The sequence below is a fragment of the Rhinolophus sinicus genome, linkage group LG11 (genome assembly GCF_036562045.2).
Source record: "Rhinolophus sinicus isolate RSC01 linkage group LG11, ASM3656204v1, whole genome shotgun sequence".
Taxonomy (NCBI): domain Eukaryota; kingdom Metazoa; phylum Chordata; class Mammalia; order Chiroptera; family Rhinolophidae; genus Rhinolophus; species Rhinolophus sinicus.
In genome coordinates this window covers 10,721,866-10,743,622 of record NC_133760.1, presented here as the reverse complement: position 1 = coordinate 10,743,622, position 21,757 = coordinate 10,721,866, and the positions used below count along the sequence as shown (strand labels likewise).

Here is a 21,757-nt window from a genome sequence, read left to right as displayed (position 1 = left end):
CTGCAGCAAAGGGCTTTCTAACTGGGGCTAGGCCTCTCCTTCTCTAGCTCACTTCTATCTATGTACCTACCCTATCACTACCAGTCTCGACATGGCTTCCCCTTTGTATCCTTAGTTATAAAATTTCTGTTCAGCCAGCCTTCAGATGGTTCTCCAGGTTGGATGTTTTATAATTTAGCTTTTTTTTTTTTTCTGTGTCCTTTTCTTTTCTTTCTTTTAAATTTTATTTTATTAAATTTATTGGGGTGACAATTATTAGTAAAATCACATAGATTTCAGGTGTACATTTCTGTATTACATCATCTATAAATCCCATTGTGTGTTCATCACCCAGAGTCAGTTCTCCTTCCATCACCATATATTCGATCCCCCTTAGTTTTAATTTTAATGTGTTCACAGAAGGAAGCAGGAACGGTATTTATCTACTCCACTATCTTGGGTCTCATCCTTGTTCAACACATTTTAAAAATGTCTTCACAGCAACATAGACTGGAGTTTGACCACATGTCTGAGTACCAGAGCCTAGCCAATTTGACACATAACATTAACCATTGTAGGTACCTTCTGCAGGCCTAGAGGATTTAGGGAATCAGGGGTCAAGTCTCAAGTGTATGTATTCAGGAGTAGGTTGCCAATCTCTAGTCCCAAGGGTCCCCTTTCTCTAAGTTAGGATAGAGCATTTGGGAGGCCAAGAGCTCCACTGAAGTTTTGCTTTTTACACGTCAGTCCTGCACTGGGTCTTCAGCTCTTCCTGCCCTTCAGCTGCAGGAGGACAGGATCCCATTAACTCTCATAACTTGCTTTCAGTTGCTGAGTAATTGGTTGGAGCCTGACCTTGACTCTCGTCAAGGCTCAGTGGCACTTTACATCAGCTGTTTAATTCCACATTCCTTATCTTTACCTTTCTGTCAACACAGAGACAGTGTACCAGCTGTGCACCCCCTTAGCCCATCCCAGTACACCACAGGTGAAATGTCCATGACCCCACAGCTGGCATATGCCTGGGACCGTAGGCACCACAACTCCCAGCTGTGTGAGGTGTCATAGCTGTCCTGTGGTGAGTGACCCAACTCAGGAACTGCACTTGGGGCTGGCTTCTGAGGACCACTGCTGGTGTGGATGGTCTCTGGTCATGTTTCCTACAAGAAAATCAGGAGACAGGATTTAGCAGGTTCACGATAAGCATGCTGGAGGGAAACCGGGCAGCACAGAGCAAGGAATCTAGCAGGGGTTGGGTCTGATTAAGGTCCTGCTGCAGCCTGACCATGGGGCTGTGGTGCACACATTGAAGCCCAGAGTCAACTCACTTTGGGCTCCAGAGCCATGTGTCAGGCAGTCTCTGGCTGCTGGCTGCTTTCCAAGTGGGTGTAGAACAACAGCATAGGGAAGGGGCTTTGGCTCAGCTGAGGGCAAACCTACACTGCAGATGGCTTCTGCAGGGATGAAGGAGCAGTTTGGGGTATACAAACTTTTGGTTCACTATATTGTGTAACTACTTTAAAGAGAAATATCAGGTTGTTTAGGGAAAATATCAGCTATATTGGAAATTAGAAGTGGCAGTGAGTGGTGACAGGGAAGGATAGGGTTTGAGCAGCGGGGAGATGGGGGATTGGGAAGGTGCCAAAGCATAGTCAGGGTTAAAGGGAATCAGTAAGAAAATGGAAGAACCCCACACCTACCCCAGAGAGAAGTGGCTTTGAGGGAAGGTAATCAAAGGCCTGAGGGGGGAAAACCTCTGGGCAGTGTGTGTGTGTGTGTGTGTGTGTGTGTGTGTGTGTGTGTGTTATGCATGTGTATATGTGTGTGATTATGTGCTTGAATGTGTCATTGTGTATGTCTGCCTGTGTTGAGTCAGGGGACACACGGATGCAAAATTAAGGGGCACAGGATTAAGGGGTGAGGCTGATGGACAGGTCGACAGTGACAGCAGGCAGGGAATAAGGTGAAGAAGGAGATTCAATTCCAGATGGGGCTGGAAATCCAGGGAGTGAGCAGGGCCTGGAGGATGACATCGGGACCCTGTAGACAGAAGGCCTGGGCTGAGGGTATTGGCACATTCAAAAACGGAAGGGATGTCAGTGAGGGGGTGTTGGCCAGAAGAAGGTTTCTGACCATCTGGGGAAGGGTGGCCAATGAAGAACAGGCTTGGGGTGGGAATAAGAAATGTCAAACTCAACTTCCAGAGCCAGAGCAGAGTTTTCAGTTTCTAGTTCCTACCAGGCTAAGACATGCGTAGTTGCTGTCAAAGCCAGGTCTCGGTTGGGTGGTTGTAGCATCTCTGGTTGCAACATAGGAAAGTTAACGTCCACCCCAGAGCTTCAAGACAACCTTCTGCCAAGCTTTCAAGTTAGCAAGACGCCAAGATTTGTAAGTAAAACAAACTGAGGCCCCAGTTGGAGGCTGAAAAGGAGCCTGGGCACAATGAAGGGGCAGGGGCAGAAATAGAGGGTGGGAGGACCTTGAAGTTTTCTGAAGGCAGAGAAATCTAGAAAATAGGGAGGAGTGTGAGGGAGGGGAAGGAGGACCAAAGAGACCTGGATTGTGGGGAGGCTGAAGGATGTAGAAAATGGAGGAGTGGGAGGGGGAGGGTGTCGAGGGCCAGGATGAGCTTGTCCGTGTGCAGCACCCATAAATCTAGAAAAGGGGGACAGAGGAGGGAAGAAGGAAGGGGGAATAGAATGGAGAGAGGGCCACTACCCTAAAGGATTGGGGGTGAATCTTGAGGTGAGGAATAGCTTTACAGGGATCAGGACTGTTTGTCTACACTTTCATTTTTACATGCAAAAGGAGGCCTCAATCTTATCCCATGCTGTTTAACTTGTAAGTACAACAGGCCCCTTAAGGACAGCTCAGAGGCTAGTTCAAGTCCACATCCTTCCCCCTCCGTGGGGGTTCCTCCGCAGCACTCTGTCCCAACCACAGTTTGTCCTTTGAAGACTTCCTTCCCCAGTCTGCTGCTCTGGGCCGTTTTTACTCCGCTGACTTCCTCGCGTGGCCATTTTACCTCTGCGCCATGTTTTCTCCAGCCCTCACACCCGGAAGTGTCCTGTCCGGGTGCCGCCACATGTACTTATGGCTCCCGCGCCTTCTCCTCATAGAAAAGCAGGAGTTTTTCAAAGCCGCCTTGGACTCAGCTCCAGAATTTTACCTTTGAGACCTGCCCACCTCCTAACCCCCATCCAGGCTCATAGCCCTTAGCACCTCCTGCCCCAGGAAGGCGTCCTCCTGGCTCCTGTTGGGTTCTCTCCTGATGGGGACCCCTCCTCTTCTCAGAGCACAGGCCAGAGACTTACCTCAAAATGAGAAGGAAGACACCACAGAACCAGTCTGGAGACCACATTCTTGTTGGGCAATGCTTCATTCTCAGTTTCAAGTTCATCTTCTTGTCAGGGAGGCGGATTTAGTATGACGATGAAAGTAAAGTTCAGAATCAACGTTTCACTTCAGTGGATGATGAAACCACAGTTGAGGACTCAGTCCAGGCAGCCGAGGCAGGACTCGTGTGTCCTGATGATTATCGTAACGTACGGGATTTATATTTAGTATCAAAACCGCAATAACTTCGGTTAACATTCCACATCGTATTGTCTCATAAAAATAATATGTCGGGTTATATTAGGAATTAACAATCAATCCATAGATACACAGCTGGATTCATAAGCAGATATGAAACCACAATCACTTGTGTTGGGTGGCTTTTTAAGGACTGTTTGATGTTGTTCTTGAACGTCTTATGGCCAACAGGTTGTATGCAGCCAGAGCTATCTTGTTGAGTACAAATTTCAGCATATCATTTATTACAACTTCAGAGAATACGTCTAAGAGAGGAAGGAATTGTTCCATTCCATGAGTCATTAATATATCTCTTCCAAATCTGCGAAACTTATCTGTGAGAAATTTAGCCACAATACGCACTGCGAACTCCATGCCCTTGTCCTTGCAAAATGAAGTAAGCGAATCCACAGAGAAGGACGTAATGAGTGTTTCTCTTGGTGTCAGTCCAAGCTATGACTTCATACCAGTAGAGTTCGCTGTTATAGGGAGAAGTGCTCTTCCACCACAGGAAGTCTTGGCCAATGAGAGTGTAGCATATTCCCGCGCCAGTTTTAGCCAACTGGAGTGTAGGTGGAGCTGAACAATAGTGCAAATGCCATAGGAAGTAAGAGGCAACCGGAACTTCCTACAGTGCAGGGGGAGCATAGAGCGGTTCAAGCACAGGGGCAACATTTCTTATGTATAAGGGTGAACATTTGCAGTTTGTTTAATACAGTGGTAAGCTAAATAAGGGTCCCCAAAGAACCAGCCTGTGTCCCCAACGGGAAGGGTGCACCACAGCAGCAGCCCTAACCACCAACATTGTTCTAATTCCACATACACTTTCACTTGGCCTTTGAGGAACACGATCACTCAGATGTTGAAAGATATTCTGACATAAGACCCTGTCAGCTTGTATATTGTTACGACTCCTTAAAAAGCCACCGGCATTTGCCCTCTAGTGACCCAAAGGTCCTGCCTGCTGTCAACTGACCCATATTTCTTCCTACATGCTCACTCCCCAGTGCCCACTTAGGCTTTCAATTTAGACTAGGCATTTGCGTCCTCACCTATATGTTTTCTTCATTTTTTCACAAACTCAGGGTGCTTGTCTGAAAAAGAGTTAACAAGCAGGACATAGGAGTTGAGAAATAGGTTGTACCATGTGGGTTCCCTTGGTTGTATGCCTGGCTCCTATTGGCTAGTGAGCATTGGGATGAATCTTCAAGAACCTGTCCTGGAGGTCAAGTATTGAAACCCGAGGAGGGCAGCAGGGAATGGCATGGAAGGATGGGCTTCTGTGCAGAGACAGGGTGGGAAATTGTAAAGCTTGGCCTGGGGTTCAGACGTTGAATGTGATTTGGGATTAAAAGGATTTGCTGATGCCATGGAGGCGGGCTTTGTGAGGTGGGTGACTTCAGCTTGACGCTGAGGACCCTGAGTGCAGAGGGACCTGCTGTTTGAAGGAGCAGCAATTAAATTGCTGTGAAGAAGTTGAAGGTGCTTATGGTCCAAACTGGAATGTGTTTCAGGGATGCAATATTGAGAATGGAAGAAAAGATAAGATTCTTGAAATCTTACATTAGTGCCCTGACATTGGGGACAAGAGGGAACACCAGATGTACAGACTGACAGGGGACATGGGAGAGAAGCCACGCGTGAGAAGAAGATGAGCATCTAGTGGGGGCTATGAGTCTGGAGAGCAATGAGAGATTGGAGGTTTGGAAACACAATGAATGCAGATTTGCACTGAGGGCAGTTGGGGATTTGAGTCAGGAAGGGAGTTTGAGTGTGACGTAGTCACACTAGAAAAGGGATGGGATTGCAGTCTGGTGGAAGGCATAGAATGCAAGACAGGGGACAAGTAAGCAGTTTTCATAGGGTTTTACACTGTCACGCTCACACCAGGTTGACATGTGCAGCTTGCTTTAAAGCGTGGTCTGGAGTTAGATATTGTCAGCATCTCTTGGGAGTGGTGCAGAAAAGCAAAATGTCCCCTCTCTTACCACATCCTCCACTAGTCTGGTCTACAACCTAGCCATGTCCCAGAGATCTGTGCGTTAGTGTGTAAGGGTGTATAGGAGTTTGGACAGGGGTGGGAGTAGCACACGGGTTAGGGAATGAGGTGAAGAATGACTTTGGAGTGTGTGGAGCCTTTTTCTTCTCTGGCGATTAGTCAGATTGCACTTTCCGTGAGTCCACAGGTGAGAGCTGTGTGACAGGTCACAGTGCTGGAGTGGTAGGTGCCATGGTCTTGTCCACCTGTCTCGGTACCACTTCCATTTATGATGTATGCTGTTCTCCCCACCTGACCTTGTGTTAGGGGTGTGATAAAAGCCAGGTCCTAAGGAGGAATTCTGGTTACCCGGACATGTTGCTTCCGGCGTTCATACACTCCGTCTCTCCAGAGGCCAACACATAGGTTGGGAGCTGTTTATGGTTGTGGAAGTCATGGTCTTGCCTCAGATCCCTAGGAGTCTGCATTATATCTAACCATGTTGTCCTGCCAGAGGCCTGACAAAACATCTTTCTCCTTCTAACATGGATATGTGGAGGCACAAGTACAGTAACTTGTCTTTTGCTCTGGGGGTATGTCCAGAATGACCCAGAGTATTGGAGCCGTGAATGCTTCACAGACGTAGCAGATCCTTGAGTGGTCGCAGAGGTGGAGGCTCTACAGCCCATGGACCTCTCAGCCTTTGCTCAAACTGCTGATAACTAGAGGAGTTCCTCTTGGTGGCATAATTCTTACCAATGAATGTCACTGTCTCACTGTCGATCATCAAGTAAGACACAGGCCACGTGTCTTACTCAGGCATTCAGAATATATGTCATTTCTGGTTCAGCTGGTCTTACTAACATGTCATCAGTGTAACGGTCTCATGTGATGTTCTGCAAAATGTCTAGAATCCTCTGGACTACACAGCCAGAGAGAGAAAGACCGTGAACATGCACTGGTGTTGGTCCCATGTAAATGCACACTGCTGCTGAGCCACTTCCTGATGAGTTTTGGAAAGAGTGTGTTTTCAGATCAACAGCTGCATACAACATATGCAAGGTTGTGTTAGCAACTGCAGTAGTTAAGATGCATTTCTCACAGCAACAACAATTTTGGATTAAACTAGGGTATATTTGTAGTAATGCAGTTACCTGCCATTGTACATCTGGATTTTGAAGATACTAAACTGATGAATTAAATGGGGATATGATGGGAACCACAATCCCTGTATCCTTCAGTTTGATTCTTGCCCTGATCTCTGTCATTTGCCCTAGGATGTGATTTTACTGAATTGTCATTGGAGGAGACAGGTAGATTTAGAAGTCTTCACTAAACACCATCTGTTTTTCCTACTATAATAGCTTTTATTTACAGGTCAAGTACCCATTCTAAGGATACTCTTAACTGCTTTGTATATCCATTTTTATTTTATATCTGCAGCTGGGGAAATGACCACCAGTTGGGTCCGCAAACCCCCTGTGTCCAATGGGAGATAGACATGGGCAAACTATCAATCTACTAATTTATGTCTCCTTTATGCCAATATTCTAAACAGCAGATATGGTGGTGCTTTGAGTCCTTGAATGTCATGCCCACCTGGGCTCCATGTGCAAGAGCTCTTGAAACATCTGTGTATTCTTCTTTCCCAGCTGTAAAGTTCCCCAAATAATGTCTGTAGGTCCCTTCTGAGAGGAAGTGTGGAATCACAATGGTTTACTCTTGTCTTGGTGTTACAGGCACCCTCCTCATGGACACCGGGCTTTTATCAGTCAGGAGTCAGGGTGTGAGGGTTTCTCAGGTCTTCACTGGGCCTAGGGTCGTCACGTGGCGTAGAGGCAGCTGACCTCAGCTTTCTACTCCTCCATTCTTCATCTCTTGATTGTGTCTATTAAGAGACTGCCTTGCTGGCCTTTCATATCCCTTGTCCCTAAGGACACCATATTCTTGGTACCACCTCCTAGATCTCCGCAGACAGGCTGCACTGATTGTGCTGCCTATTATGCAGTTATGCCCACCTTGCTTCTGATGGATATGTGCTGGCCTCTGCCACTCCCAGATCCTATCACCCTGTTGCTACTATGGAGCCCCACTCTGTAATAGCACCTCCTGTATTCAGCCCTGACCTCTGGAGGATGACCTCCACTGGCATCTCAGGGATGCTGGTGTCCTTTCATCAGTGCTGTTCTCACCAGCCCTCCTGAGGATTCCAGTTGGCTGGTGGCTTCTTGACTTATATTGGAAACCCACCCCAGCAAGTGTACTTCTCTGAAGGGTTTGATCCCTGACTCCACTGCAATACTGTGGTGCAATTCATTCTGACACCGACTGTTCAGAGCAGTGCAGACTCCACTGCTTGAGGGCAAAGTCATCCACAAAACTATGCTCAAATCCAGCAGTAGCCCCGTGTTTGGAGTTCTCAGGGGTTCCACTCATCTTACCCACTTAGATTGGGGTTCCCTGGACCCACTTAGGTTGGATTTTTGGTAGAATGACTCATAGAACTCAGGCAAGTGCTGTACTTATTATTACAGTTTTCTTATAGCAAAAAGGCACAATTTGTTTTTTGAAATTTTATTTTTCAATTACAGTTGATATACAATATTATACTAGTTTCCAGTGCACAATGCAGTGATTAGACATTTATATAACTTACAAAGTGATCACCATGATAAATCTACTACCTATCTGACACCACACAGAGTTATTACAATATCTGGACTATGTTCTTCCTGCTGTGCTCTATATCCCCATGAGTATTTTATAACTACAATTTGTATTTCTTAATCCTTTCCACTTTTTCACCCATTTCCCAAAACTCCCCTCCCATCTGGCAACCATCAAAATGTTCTCTATGTCTTTGAGTTTGTTTCTGTTTTGTTTGCTCATTTATTTTGTTCTTTAGATTCCACATATAAGTGAAATCCTATGGCACTTGTCTTTCTCTAACTTACTCCATTCAGCACAATACCCTCTAGGTTGATTTATGTTGTTGCAGATGGCAATATTTCATTTTTCAATGGCTGAATAATATTCCATTGTATATATGTACCACCTCTTCTTTATCCCTTCACCCATAGATGGACACCGAGGCTGCCCCCACATCATGGCCATTGTAAACATGCTGCAATGAACATATGGATGCATATGTCTCCACAATGTAGCTTTTTGGGTTTCTTCAGATAAATACTCAGATGTGGGATTACTGGGTCCTTCTTTGTCTCTTATTACAGCCCCTGTTTTAAAGTCTATTTTGTCTATTATCAGTATTGCTACCCCAGCTGATTTTTTTTTTGTTTCCTTTTTCATGAAATATCATTTTCCATCCCTCTACTTTCTTTGTGTGTGTGTGTGTGTGTGTTGATCTGAAGTGAGTCCCTTGTAGGCAGCATTTGGAAGGGTCTTGTTTTCTTATCCATTCAGCCACCCTATGTCTTTTGATTGGAGCATTTAATCCATTTTTTAAAAAGTAATTATTAATAGATATATAGTTATTGCCATTTTATTATTCATGTTTTTCTTTTTCATAATTCTGCTTTCTGTTTTATTCAGGATCGTTAAACTTATTACTTCAATTCTATGGGTAGAAATTAGTAACAAGGGTGGGCAGGAGAGGGAAGAGCTAGCACTGAGCACCTGCTCTGTTACAGGTACTTATGCCAGAGAGGGGCTCTCTGTATACATCATGAACTGTAATGTCTAAAACAACCCTTGACAGGAGCGTCTTGTCATATCTTTTCTAGAGAAAACCCACGTTCACAGGGATCCGGAAAGTTGCAGCGGAGTAGGATTGGAACCTCAGGCCACCTGGCAGGTCAGCCCATGTTGTCTTTATTCCCACTTGACCAGGACCAGGTACTTGTAATAAGGCAGACTCACCCTGTTGGTTTCCACACAAAGCCCTCTTGGGACTGTTTCTCACCTCTCCTTTACTATGATACACTCTGTTCATTTCAGAGTCAAGGGCATTGACCAAAGTACATTTCTAATTACAGTGTTTTGTTTTCACGTAATTTACTAGTTAGGCCAGTGCTGGTCACAAAATACTCCAAGATTAATCCTACAAATATTAGTCGACATCCCTGATAATCCAGTATATTTGAATTATCAAATTCACTCATTCAGGTCAGCAGTTCCGTTTCTGTTTGGCTGCCACACACTTGTTGGAAGACCACCCTTTTCTTTTCTTGCCCTCATGCTGTTAGATCTCTAAGCTTTACACTGTAGCAGCGTTTTGAGATGACTGCCAAAGGGAGGAAACTCGTCCTCTAAAGAGAGACCATCATAAGCGTTACAAACGGTATAAAGTTTCTTGGGATTGCCAAGATCCTGGGTCTCTTCTGATTCTATGTCACCTTGGGCAAGACTCTTCCTATTTCCTCATTGGTGAATCTGGGAGACAAACAAGACTCTGCAGATGTCAGGAGACTGTTCAAAGAAGCTAAAGAGAAAGCGTGAAAAAGTCGCTGCTGGCGGGAAAGGCGGGAAGCGCACACTTTATTTCTAGGCTCAGAGACCCACACAGGCTGCAAAGCGCAAAAGGCGCGGAGAGAGGCTACTTGTGCCTCGGCAGCTACTACGCCTACTAGTCCGGACTGCTCGGTCTCCCCCCGCCCTCCCCGCGGCTCACTCGGCAGGGCTGGCCCATGTCTGCAGAGCTGCCTGGGTTCAAGGGAGCCGTCGCAGGGCTCGTGCATCTTGGGGATCTTTGTTTCTGAAGGCGGCCCCCACCTCATGGCTTCCGACGCAAAACCTATTCCCGCATATCATGGCAGGTCCACCTTGGAGATGTCCAGTCTTGCGGCGTGCTGGGGCGGGGCGTTAATAGAGGCAGCGAGGGGACCCCTAAGGTTCGATATGGGGGGCGAGGGAAAGAAATGCGAGAGACACACCTCCCATTATAGCTCAGGGGCGGGCAGATGTCTCCAGCGCTGGCTCTGCGAGGCGCCCTTGCGGGGGCGAGGCCTGCAAATAGTGGTTCTGTTCTTCCAGCCCCCTGTGCTCCAGGCACCACGCTGGTGGGGAAGGGAGAACGCCACGCCCGCCCTGCTCAGGAAGGCTGTTTTACCCTCGGAGAATTGGAGGCTGGGAGGAGGGGAAGGAAGAGCGGGGCGTGGTGGGGGCGTTTCCTGTGTGGGCTTACGGAGTGAGAAGTGGAGGGCATGGGCAGGGCTGCGGCGCAGTGTGACCCATCCAGCTGAGCAAAGGGGGGGGTGGGGAAGAGGGTTGGTCTGGGCTTGGATTGGCGGTTGGCGGGCTGGAGGAAAGTCCAAGATATGCATCCCTGAGCGTGGCAGGACTGGAGGGAACCCACTTTCTTCTCCTTCTCCTTCTCCTCCTCCTCCTTCCTCTTTCCCTTCTCCTTCTTCTTCTTCAAGAAGTCCCTTTAACATTTCTTATAATACTGGTTTGGTGATGAACAATTTTAGCTTTTCCTTATCTGGGAAGCTTTTTATCTGTTCTTAAATTCTAAGCGATAGCCTTGCTGGGTAAAGTAAGTTTTGTTGTAGGTCCTTGCTTTTCATCCCTTTCTTTCTTTTTTGTTTTTTTCTTTTTATGGTTCTGCAAACTTTTATTTTTCAGTTTTGCAATGCACCATGGGCATTTTTCCATGCAATGGATGAAAATCTGCTACTGAAACACAGAGGGCTGCAGCTGGACAATGAGAGCTAAAGCAAAACATTAGCCTAAGATTACGGCCCAGGGCCTGGCCTGTGGGGACACTACACAAAAGGAATGTCTTCAAAGCCCCTTTGTGGGGCCCTGCAGCCACCCCTGAGCTCCCTTGGGCCCCTCGGGTGGAAGGGGTCCTGTAAACTTTTTTGCATCCACGTAAACCCCCCCAATTTCTGTCTGGTTTTCTTCACCTCGTCTTCTACCCTAACCATCTCATCAAATTCTCTTACCATCTCCTCATTGCTCAAATGCATATCATGAATGGCCTCCTTGTACTCCTTGAGGCACTGAGCCAGCCCCTTGTTGGTTTTTCTCTTAGCTTTCTTGGGTATATCATCCCCAGCTGGGCGCTTTCCTGCAGCCCTTGGTTCACTGGCTGGTTGTTCTTCCTCTTTTGGCTTTCCCTCATTCACTGGCTTTCCCTCATTCTCTGGATTTCCTTCTTCTGGTTTTCCCTGGCTCTCCAGCTTCCCCTGGCTCTCTGGCTCTCCTTTGCTCTCTGGCTCTCCCTCTTCTTTTGGCTTTCCCTCATCCTCTGGCTTTCCCTCATTCTCTGGATTTCCTTCTTCTGGTTTTCCCTGGCTCTCCAGCTTCCCCTGGCTCTCTGGCTCTCCTTTGCTCTCTGGCTCTCCCTCTTCTTTTGGCTTTCCCTCCTCTGGCTTATCTTTATCATTAAGTATTTCCTCATCTCCTGTCTTTCCCTTGTTTTCTATCTTTTCCTCCTTTTCTAACTTCTCCTTGTCTTCCAGAGTACAATGTATTTCTGGCTTTCCCGCATCCTGTGGCTGTTCTTGGTTTTCCATCTTTACTTGGTTCTCAGGTATTGCTTCACTTTCATTGCTGAGCTTGTCCATGTTGAGATGTCCCCTCCACACACTGACTAGCCACGGAATTGACTGATCGGCTCAAAGTCCCCAAGGGGCTTCGGCAGGGTATCTTGGCTTATGTTTCAAAGCCAAACAAATAATGTGGAAGATTTAATCACGTTAACTCAATTTTCTTGCTTGGCTTCTCAATTGAGGCAGGAGCTGAATCACAGTGAGTCCAGAGAGAGAAAGGCTCGGTAGTTGGTGGATCAGGAGGCAGGCTCTGTCTGTTCCACTTCAGCACTTGCACGTCTTCCTCTAGGCCCTCCTTCTACTAAGGAGTTCTCCTTCCTCCCAAATAGTCTCATCCCTTTCAATATATCCTGTCAATTCCTCCTGGGTTCCAAAGTTTCTATTGATAAATCAGCTGAGAGTGTTATAGCAGCTCCCTTGTAGGCAACTCACTGCTTTTTCCTGCTGCTTTTAAGATTCTCTTTCTTTATAACCTTTGGCATTTTAATTATGATGTGTCTTGGCGTGGGCCTCTTTGGGTTCATCTTGTTTGGGACTCTCTGTGCTTCCTGAGCTGTATGTCTATGCCAAGTTAGGAAAGTTTTCCATCATTATTTCTTTAAATAGATTTTCAGTTTCTTGCTTTCTCTCTTCTCTTTCTGGTACAAAAGGGTACAATTTGAAAGCAGCCAAAAGGAGAACTACTTGGTTAAAGTCAGGGTAGATCCTAGGAGCTCTTGAATACCATAGACAAATGTATCTTGGAAAATTCCAAGGCTTTAGAATGTAGCATCCTTCACCCAGGTCAAAGGACAATGACCAGACAACTTCTTTATTATACAACACTGATTACTGTAGTCTAAGAGATCTTTATTTAATGTGGCATTCATGTATTGGAGGCATCTAAGAAGTATTTCAGAACTATGTCAAAAGTACATCCTGAGGCTCTTATCGTGAGGTTAAATCCTGCGTGGAAGGGACCTACTCTATGTTGACACACTATCCCTTACCCATCATCCCCTGAATCCTTAGATCTGGCTCATAGGCAGACTCTGAGTTTGTTTGTCCATATGAGCTGGATTCTGTTGCTCCTTTGAGGTCCATTCCCTCTTCTCTCTTTTGCTAACCCAATAATTCCTATTTTGGGTGTGCTGAGATTTGGCCCAATTGGGGGGTCTCAGGGGCAGAATGGGGCAGGCACAACAGATGGGGACGTATTGTCTTGTAAAACACTTACTTCCTTTGTAGCTTTGTAAAATCTCTCATCAAGGGGTGTCTTAGGTTTTCTATGGCTGCTATAACAAACTACCACACAGGCAGTGACAAACCCACACACACATTCAATATCCTATCGTCCTGGAGATCAGAGTCTTAAATGAGCCTCATGGGGCTAAAACCAAGGACTGTGGTTCTGCTGAGGAGAAATCTATGCTGCAGAAGGCATCTGATTGGTTGAACTCACACCTCGGAGAAGGGTTCTGAGGTGGGCACCAACTAATTATTCTATAGAGATTAAATCCTCTTAAAGAAAAATATCAGCTACGCTGGCTCTCAGAACTTTTATATTTCATCAAGTGTGAGGTTTGCTTTAGCACCTGATGGTGTCCTCAAAGTTACATTGGGAATCTCCAGTCCCTAAATAATACGTTTATGTCCCTAAGCAACGTACAACACACACATTTGCCCTCATAAAAACAAGGGAAAGCATTTCTTTTAACTCTTGATTATGAGAAATTTAAAATATACAAACAAAGTATAACACACCACAGAAACATTTTCATAATTTTTTGGTCATATTTACCATCTATCTGTCTACATCTACCTATGTGTTTTTTTAATTCTCTATCGGCCTATTAGTGTTTTTGTGTGTGTGGGAACATTGACAAATGAATTACAGATATACCAGACTCTGTCCTTAATACTTCCACCTGCTTGTCTCCAGAAGATGAGCATGTCTGTGCATCGCCACAACTCCATTAGTGCACCTAACAGTATTGTCAATCGCTGATGTCATCTAATACCAGTCGTGTTCAAATTCTTCACTAGTTTGTGATAATTGGTAACAGCAGCAATCGGAAACCAATATACCCACCTTGCTGCAAGTCTATGTTAAAAATGTATCATAATAGCTTTATTGAGACTTAATTCATGCATATAAAGTGTATAATTTAATCCTTTCTGTATACTCAGAGTTGTGGGACCATCACTACCATCAGATTAGAAAAGTTTCATAGTTTCCAAAGAAACTCCATTCCCGTTATTAGTCACATCCCTGTCCTCACACCCTCCAGTCCCTGGCTACCACTAACCTAATCTGTTTCATGGTTTTGCCTATTCTGGTCTTTTTATATGAATAAAATCACACAGTCTGTGTCCTGTGTGTTTGGCTTCTTTTACTTAACGTGATGTTTTCAAGGTTCCTCCACATTGTAACATATATAGTTTTCCTTTTTTTCATGAGATGGAATAATATTCCACTGTATGGACATACCATATTTTGGTTGTGCATTCATTATTTCATGGATATTGGGTTTGTTTGTTTATTTCCTTAACTTTTTGCTGTTATGAATAACATGCTATGTACGTGTTTTTGAGGACATATGTTTTCCTTTATTTGGGACATATGCCTGAGGATGGAGTGGCTGCATCATGTGGTAACTCTGTTTAATAGTTGGAGGAAGTGCCAGAACATTTTCCAAAGCAGCTCAGACAAGAAGTGTATGAAGATTTCCCATTATCTGTCCATGATTTTAGCCATTCAGAGGGTGTGCTGTGGTATCTCATGGTAGTTGACATTAGCATTTTAGTTATGATAATGATGTAGACCATCTTATTGGTCATCTTTGGGCATCGATCTATTTGTATCCTGTGCAGATTTTTACATTGAGATATTTTGGTATTTTTTTATTAATTTCAGGTGTACAAAACAATGTAATAGACATTTATCATTTATATCCCTCACACAGTGATGACCCCCCTCCCCCCATCTTCTACCCCTCCAACATCACACACAGCCATTACATTTCCACTGCCTCTATCCCTAATGCTGTACTCCGCTTCTTGTAACCATATATATATATATATGGTTATATATATATATATATAATTGTAGTTGACATTCATTATTGCTCAGCTTCAGCTTCAGGTGTACAGTGCAGGTATTTTTATTATTGACTTGAGCACGCTATTTACCATATATTCTAGATACAAGTCCCTTATCCAATATGTCGTTGGCAAAATTTTTTGCCCATTGTGTGGGTTGTTTTGAGGTCCTTTGAAGGACTAAAGTTTTAAATTTTGCTGAAGTTTAGTTTATCTATTTTCACTTTTGTGCTTGTCCCCAAATATATTTTATGACATTTTTCTAGCCATGATCTAAGCAAGGGTCTCACATTGCATGTGATATTAATCCAGAGGGCCTTCCCCTTTCTACAAGCCTGGCTGTATGTGGGGCCCCGGCGTGTGGTCTTTGAGGGTCCACGTGTGGATCTGTCTGGCAGTTTTCTTTTTTTTTTTTTTTTTTTTTTTTTTTTTGGAAACTAGTTACATTGTTTTTATTGTGTGTGTTTTTTAAAGTTTCATCTGAATTATAATTTACAAAGTAGACAATATATCTTTAGATACATAATTGTAATTATGCAATACAGCAAATTCTTCAGTTTCAGCATTTTAGAAGAAATATCCAAATTTGAATACTAGTCTACCCAACAAATAGCCTTTTTTTTTTTTTAATTAAATTTATTGGGGTGACAATTGTTAGTAAAATTACATAGATTTCAGGTGTACAATTCTGTATTACATCATCTATAAATCCCATTGTGTGTTCATCACCCAGAGTCAGTTCTCCTTCGATCACCATATATTCGATCCCCCTTACCCTCATCTCCCACCCACCACCCACCCCCCTTACCCTCTGGCAACCACTAAACTATTGTCTGTGTCTATGAGTTTCTGTTTCTCATTTGTCTTGTTCTTTTGTTGTTTTTGTTTTATATACCACATATCAGTGAAATCACATGGTTCTCTGCTTTTTCTGTCTGACTTGTTTCGCTCAGCATTACTCTCTCAAGATCCATCCATGTTGTCACAAATGTTCCTATATCATCTTTTCTTACTGCCGAATAGTATTCCATTGTGTATATATACCACAACTTCTTTATCCATTCATCTATCGAAGGACATTTTGGTTGTTTCCATGTCTTGGCCACCGTAAACAAAGCTGCAATGAACATTGGAGCACACGTGTCTTTATCTCTAAATGTTTTCAGATTTTTTGGGTAGATACCCAGGAGAGGGATTGCTGGGTCATATGGCAATTCTATTCGTAATTCTTTGAGGAACCTCCACACTGCCTTCCATAACGGCTGCACCAGTCTGCATTCCCACCAACAGTGTATGAGGGTTCCTTTTTCTCCACAGCCTCTCCAACATTTGTTACTATTTGTCTTGTTGATGATAGCCATTCTGACTGGGGTGAGGTGATATCTCATTGTGGTTTTGATTTGCATTTCTCTGATGATTAGTGATGTTGAGCATTTTTCATATGTCTATTTGCCATTTGTATGTCCTCTTTGGAGAAATGTCTCTTCAAGTCCTCTGCCCATTTTTCAATTGGGTTGTTTGTTTTTTTGTTGTTGAGTTGCATGAGTTCCTTGTATATTCTGGATACTAGCCCCTTATCGGAGGCACTGTTTGCAAAAATCTTCTCCCATTCAGTTGGTGGCCTCTTTATTTTGTCAATGGTTTCTTTTGCTGTGCAGAAGCTTTTAAGTTTCATATAGTCCCATTCGTTTATTTTAGCTTTTACTTCCATTGCCTTTGGAGTCAAGTTCATAAAATGCTCTTTGAACCCAAGGTCCATAAGTTTAGTACCTATGTTTTCTTCTATGCAGTTTATTGTGTCAGGTCTTATGCTTAAGTCTTTGATCCATTTTGAATTAACTTTGGTACATGGTGACAAATAGCAGTCCAGTTTCATTCTTTTGCACGTGGCTATCCAATTCTCCCAGCACCATTTATTGAAGAGGCTGTCTTTGCTCCATTGTATGTTTTTAGCTTCTTTGTCAAAAATTATCTGTCCATACTTCTGTGGTTTTATTTCTGGGTTCTCAATTCTATTCCATTGGTCTATGTGTCTGTTTTTCTGCCAATACCATGCTGTTTTGATTATTGTAGCCCTGTAGTACAAGCCAGAGTCAGGAAGTGTGATACCTCCATTATTGTTCTTTTTCTTAAGATTGCTTTGGCTATTCGGGGTCTTTTGTGGTTCCAAACAAATCTGATGATTTTTGTTCTATTTCTTTAAAATATGCCATTGGGATTTTGATGGGGATTGCATTGAATCTGTATATTGCTTTGGGTAATATGGCCATTTTAACTATGTTGATTCTTCCAATCCATGAGCACGGAATGTCTTTCCATTTCTTTGTGTCTTCTTCAATTTCTTTCAAAAATGTCTTATAGTTTTCAGCATATAGGTCTTTCACATCCTTGGTTAAGTTTATTCCTAGGTATTTTATTCTTTTTGCTGCAATTGCAAAAGGAATTGTTTTTGTATTTCTTTTCTGAGATTTCATTGTTAGTATATAGGAAGGCAATGGACTTTTGTGCGTTGATTTTGTAGCCGAAACTTTACTGTATTCATTGATTGTTTCTAATAGCTTTTTGGTGGAGTCTTTAGGGTTTTCTATATATAGCATCATGTCATCTGCAAAGAGTGATAATTTAACTTCTTCATTCCCAATTTGGATGCCTTTTATTTCTTTCTCTTGCCTGATTGCTCTGGCAAGGACTTCCAACACTATGTTGAAAAGCAGAGGTGATAGGGGACATCCCTGTCGTGTTCCTGAACGTAGAGCAAAGGGCTTCAGTTTTCTCCATTAATTATGAGATTAGCAGAGGGCTTGTCATATATGGCCTTTATTATGTTAAGGTATTTTCCTTCTATACCCATTTTATTAAGTGTTTTAATCATAAATGGATGTTGTATCTTGTCAAATGCTTTTCTGCATCAATTGATATAATCATATGATTTTTGTCCTTTATTTTGTTTATGTGATGTATCACATTGATGGATTCGTATGTTGAACCATCCTTGTGCCCTGGGATGAACCCCACTTGGTCGTGATGAATAATCTTTTTAATGCATTGTTGTATTCGATTTGCTAGAATTTTATTTAGGATTTTTGCATCGGTATTCATCAGAGATATTGGTCTGTAGTTTTCTTTTTTGTGCTGTCCTTACCAGGTTTTGGTATCAGGGTAATGTTGGCCTCATAAAATGAGTTAGGGAGTACTGTCTCTTCTTCAATTTTTGGAAGAGTTTGTGCAGAATTGGTATTAGATCCTCTTTGAAGGTTTGGTAGAATTCACTAGTGAAGCCATCTGGTCCCGGACTTTTGCTTTTGGGAAGGTTTTGGATGACTGATTCAATTTCACTGGTGATCGGTCTGTTTAGATTTTCCAGTTCTTCATGGTTCAGCCTTGGAAGGCTATATGTTTCTAAGAACTTGTCCATTTCTTCTAGGTTGTTGAATTTGGTGGCATATAGTCCTTCATAGTATTCTTGGATGATCCTTTGTATTTCTGTGGTGTCCGTGATAACTTCCCTTTTACGTTTCTGATTTTGTTAATCAGTGTCTTCTCTTTTATCTTAGTAAGTCTAGCCAAGGGTTTGTCAATTTTGTTAATCTTTTCAAAGAACCAGCTCTTTGTCACATTAATTTTTTCTATTGTCTTTTTGTTCTCTATTTCATTTAGTTCTGCTCTAATTTTTGTTATTTCCTTTCTTCTGCTGACCTTGGGTTTTACTTGTTCTTCTTTTTCTAGATCTTTAAGGTGTAACATGAGGTTATTTATTTGGGAGTTTTCTTGTTTCTTGAGATAGGCCTGTAATGAGATAAATTTCCCTCTTAAAACTGCTTTCGCTGCATCCCAAAAATTTTGGTAGGATGTATTTTCATTGTCATTTGTTTCTATGTATCTTTTGATCTCTCCTCTAATTTCTTCTTTGACCCAGTCCTTCTTTAAAAGTATGTTGTTTAATCTCCATGTATTTGTGTCTTTTTCCGCTTTCTTTTTACAGTTGATATCCAATTTCAAAGCCTTATGATCAGAGAATATGCATGGTATGATTTCAATCTTCTTAAATTTGTTGAGACTGATTTTATGTCCCAATATATGGTCTATCCTTGAGAATGTTCCATGTACACTAGAAAAGAATGTATAGTCTGATGTTTTAGGATGAAGTGCTCTATAAATGTCAATTATGTCCATTTCATCTAATGTGTCATTTAGGGCTACTATTTCGTTATTTATTTTCTGTTTGGATGATCTATCCATAGCTGTCAATGATGTATTTAAGTCCCCTAGTATAATTGTGTTTTGGTCAATTTCTCCCTTTAGTTCTGTTAGTAGTTGCTTGGTGTATTTGGTGCTCCCTGATTGGGGGCATAAATATTGATGACTGTTATGTCTTCTTGTTGTACAGTCCCTTCACCATTATGAAATGTCCATCTTTGTCTCTTGTTATCTTTTTCACCTTGAAGTCTGTTTCATCTGATATCATTATGGCTACACCTGATTTTCTCTGGGTACCATTTGCTTGGAGTGTCAATTTCCACCCTTTCACTTTGAGTCTATGCTTGTCCTTGTAGCTGAGATGTGTCTCTTGGAGACAGCATATGGTTGGGTTTAGTTTTTTGATCCAATCTGCTACTCTGTGCCTTTTTATTGGTGAGTTCAGTCCATTTACATTTAGGGTGATTATTGATATGTGAGGATTTCCTGTCATTCTATCTTTAGTTTTCTGGTAAGGCTGTGTCTCCATTGTTTATTTGCCTTTTTGTTGTTGTCTATTATTTCTGTGTGGTGGTATTCTATGATGTTTCCCTCTGTTTCTTCTTTTATTTCAGTATATATTTCAGTTCTGGATTTTTTTTGAGTGGTTACCCTTAAGTTTATATAAAAGAAAGTTTGAAATTTAGAGTATTCCATTTTCTTCAGCACGCTTACTTTCTCCATTCTCGTATTCCGGTTCAGGCCTTTACTCACCCCCTTTTTGAGTTTTGGTTGCCACAAATTGTCCCTGTTGATGGTGGTCGAATAGCCTCCTTTAGTATTTCTTGTAGTGCAGGTCGTGTATTAGAAAATTCCCTCAGCTTCTGTATGTCTGGAAAGGTCTTTATTCCTCCTTCATATCTAAAGGATATCTTTGCTGGATATATTATTCTTGGCTCATGATTTCTCTCTTTCAATAGTTTGAATATTTGGTTCCACTCCCTCCTGGCTTGTAGAGTTTCTGCTGAAAAATCTGATGATAATCTAATGGGCTTTCCTTTGTAAGTTACCGTCTTCTTTTCCCTGGCTGCCTTGAGGATTCTTTCTTTGTCGTTGATTTTAGACAGCTTCAATACAATGTGCCTTGGAGAAGGCCTGTTGGGATTGAGGTAACTAGGTGTTCTATTTGCTTCTTGGATTCGAGGGTCCAGTTCTGTCCACAAATTTGGGAAGTTCTCATCGACAATTTGTTTGAATATATTCTCTGTTCCTTCTCTCTTTCTTCTCCTTCTGGTATGCCCATTATTCTTATATTGCTCTTTCTGATGGAGTCAGAAAGTTCTTGTAAGTTCTTTCATTTCTTTTAAGTCTCAAGTCTCTTTCTTCTTCTATCTGTGTCATTTCCAGGTTTCTATCTTCGATGTCACTGATTCTTTCCTCCATCTGGTCAACTCTACTACCTAAGCTGGTTATTTCATTCTTAATTTCTTCTATTGAGTTCTTAATCTCCAGAAATTCTATTTGGTTCTTTTTAAAATTTCAATCTCTTTCGTAAAATGCTCATGCTGTTCTTTGATTGAGTTTCTGAGTTCATTTAACTGCCTATCTGTGTTTTCTTGTATCTCGTTGAGTTTTTCAGAACTGCAATCTTGAATTCTCTGTCATTTAAGTCACATATTTCTGTATCTTTAAGTGCCTTCTCTGGAGATTTTTCACTTTCTTTCTGAGCTATCTTGTTGCCTTGGTTATTCATGGCGATTACTGGTTTACTATTTCTCTTCCTAGACATCTACAGGAGTGACTTCTGCAACAGGTTGATAGGAAGCGGTCTTTCTTTTGTTTGCCAGTACTTGTTGGTAGAATGTTTTATTATTTCTCCAACTGCAACTTATTTTTCTTCTCCCACACGGTAGTGCTATGTTTTCTCTGCACTATTCCAACTTCTCACACAATGGGGGATTCCCTGGGAGACGGGCTTCTCCTCTGTTAATAGTTCGTCTAGGTCACAGGGCGCAGTGTCCCGGTGGGTATGCGGAGAGCTTTTGATGTTCCAAAGCTCTTCCAGCTCCTGATTCAGAGCCCGTATGTTTCAGCAGTTCTGTTTACTCCTGCAGGGATCCGCCCAGATAGGTGGGGTCAGGGGCGGGGTGAGTTGTGAGAGGTGGCCCAGAGCAATGGCTGCGACCACCACCACAGCCGGTCCTGCTTCCACAGCTCCCTCCCCTTTGCCGGAACTAGTTGGGCTGTGAATTTGTGTCTGCGGTCACAGTTCTCAAAATAGCAAATTTTCTGTTGTTTTGATCTGACACTGCTATGTTCCGCTTCTAGCACCGGGCAGGTGGGGGCGGGGCGAACTCTGGGAAGGTAGGGAGGGGGCGGCTAGTCTCAGTGCCTAAGGCTCCATTCTCTGCTCGACAGTGCGGGCTTAAACCACTGTTTTCAGCCTTTTTCCCTC

The 21,757-nt window shown here is 43.0% G+C and overlaps 1 protein-coding gene and 1 long non-coding RNA gene across 32 annotated transcripts in view; one reads left to right on the top strand and one right to left on the bottom strand.

The window, feature by feature from the left end:
* LOC109439545 (uncharacterized) overlaps positions 1 to 21,757 on the top strand; it is a 102,417-nt gene that overhangs the window by 74,213 nt on the left and 6,447 nt on the right. For 25 of the 31 annotated variants that reach the window (XR_012490064.1, XR_012490052.1, XR_012490066.1 and 22 more), the window contains one exon: positions 9,274 to 9,344. The exons of 5 other annotated variants lie outside the window; for them this stretch is intronic. This is a non-coding gene — a long non-coding RNA (uncharacterized LOC109439545). Of the gene's footprint in view, positions 1 to 1,136; positions 2,368 to 9,273; positions 9,345 to 21,757 lie in introns of those variants that run through there. One more of the 31 variants, XR_012490069.1, reaches the window with a different exon arrangement.
* LOC109439544 (uncharacterized) lies at positions 10,225 to 12,069 on the bottom strand. Its single transcript, XM_019719859.2, has one exon. The coding sequence runs from the start codon at positions 12,058 to 12,060 to the stop codon at positions 11,254 to 11,256; it is 807 nt and encodes a 268-aa protein (XP_019575418.2). The 5' UTR covers positions 12,061 to 12,069; the 3' UTR covers positions 10,225 to 11,253.

What these genes read in the sequence shown, in the direction of transcription:
- LOC109439544 (XM_019719859.2), bottom strand. Translation starts at nt 12,060, where the DNA reads ATGGACAAGCTCAGCAATGAAAGTGAAGCAATACCTGAGAACCAAGTA.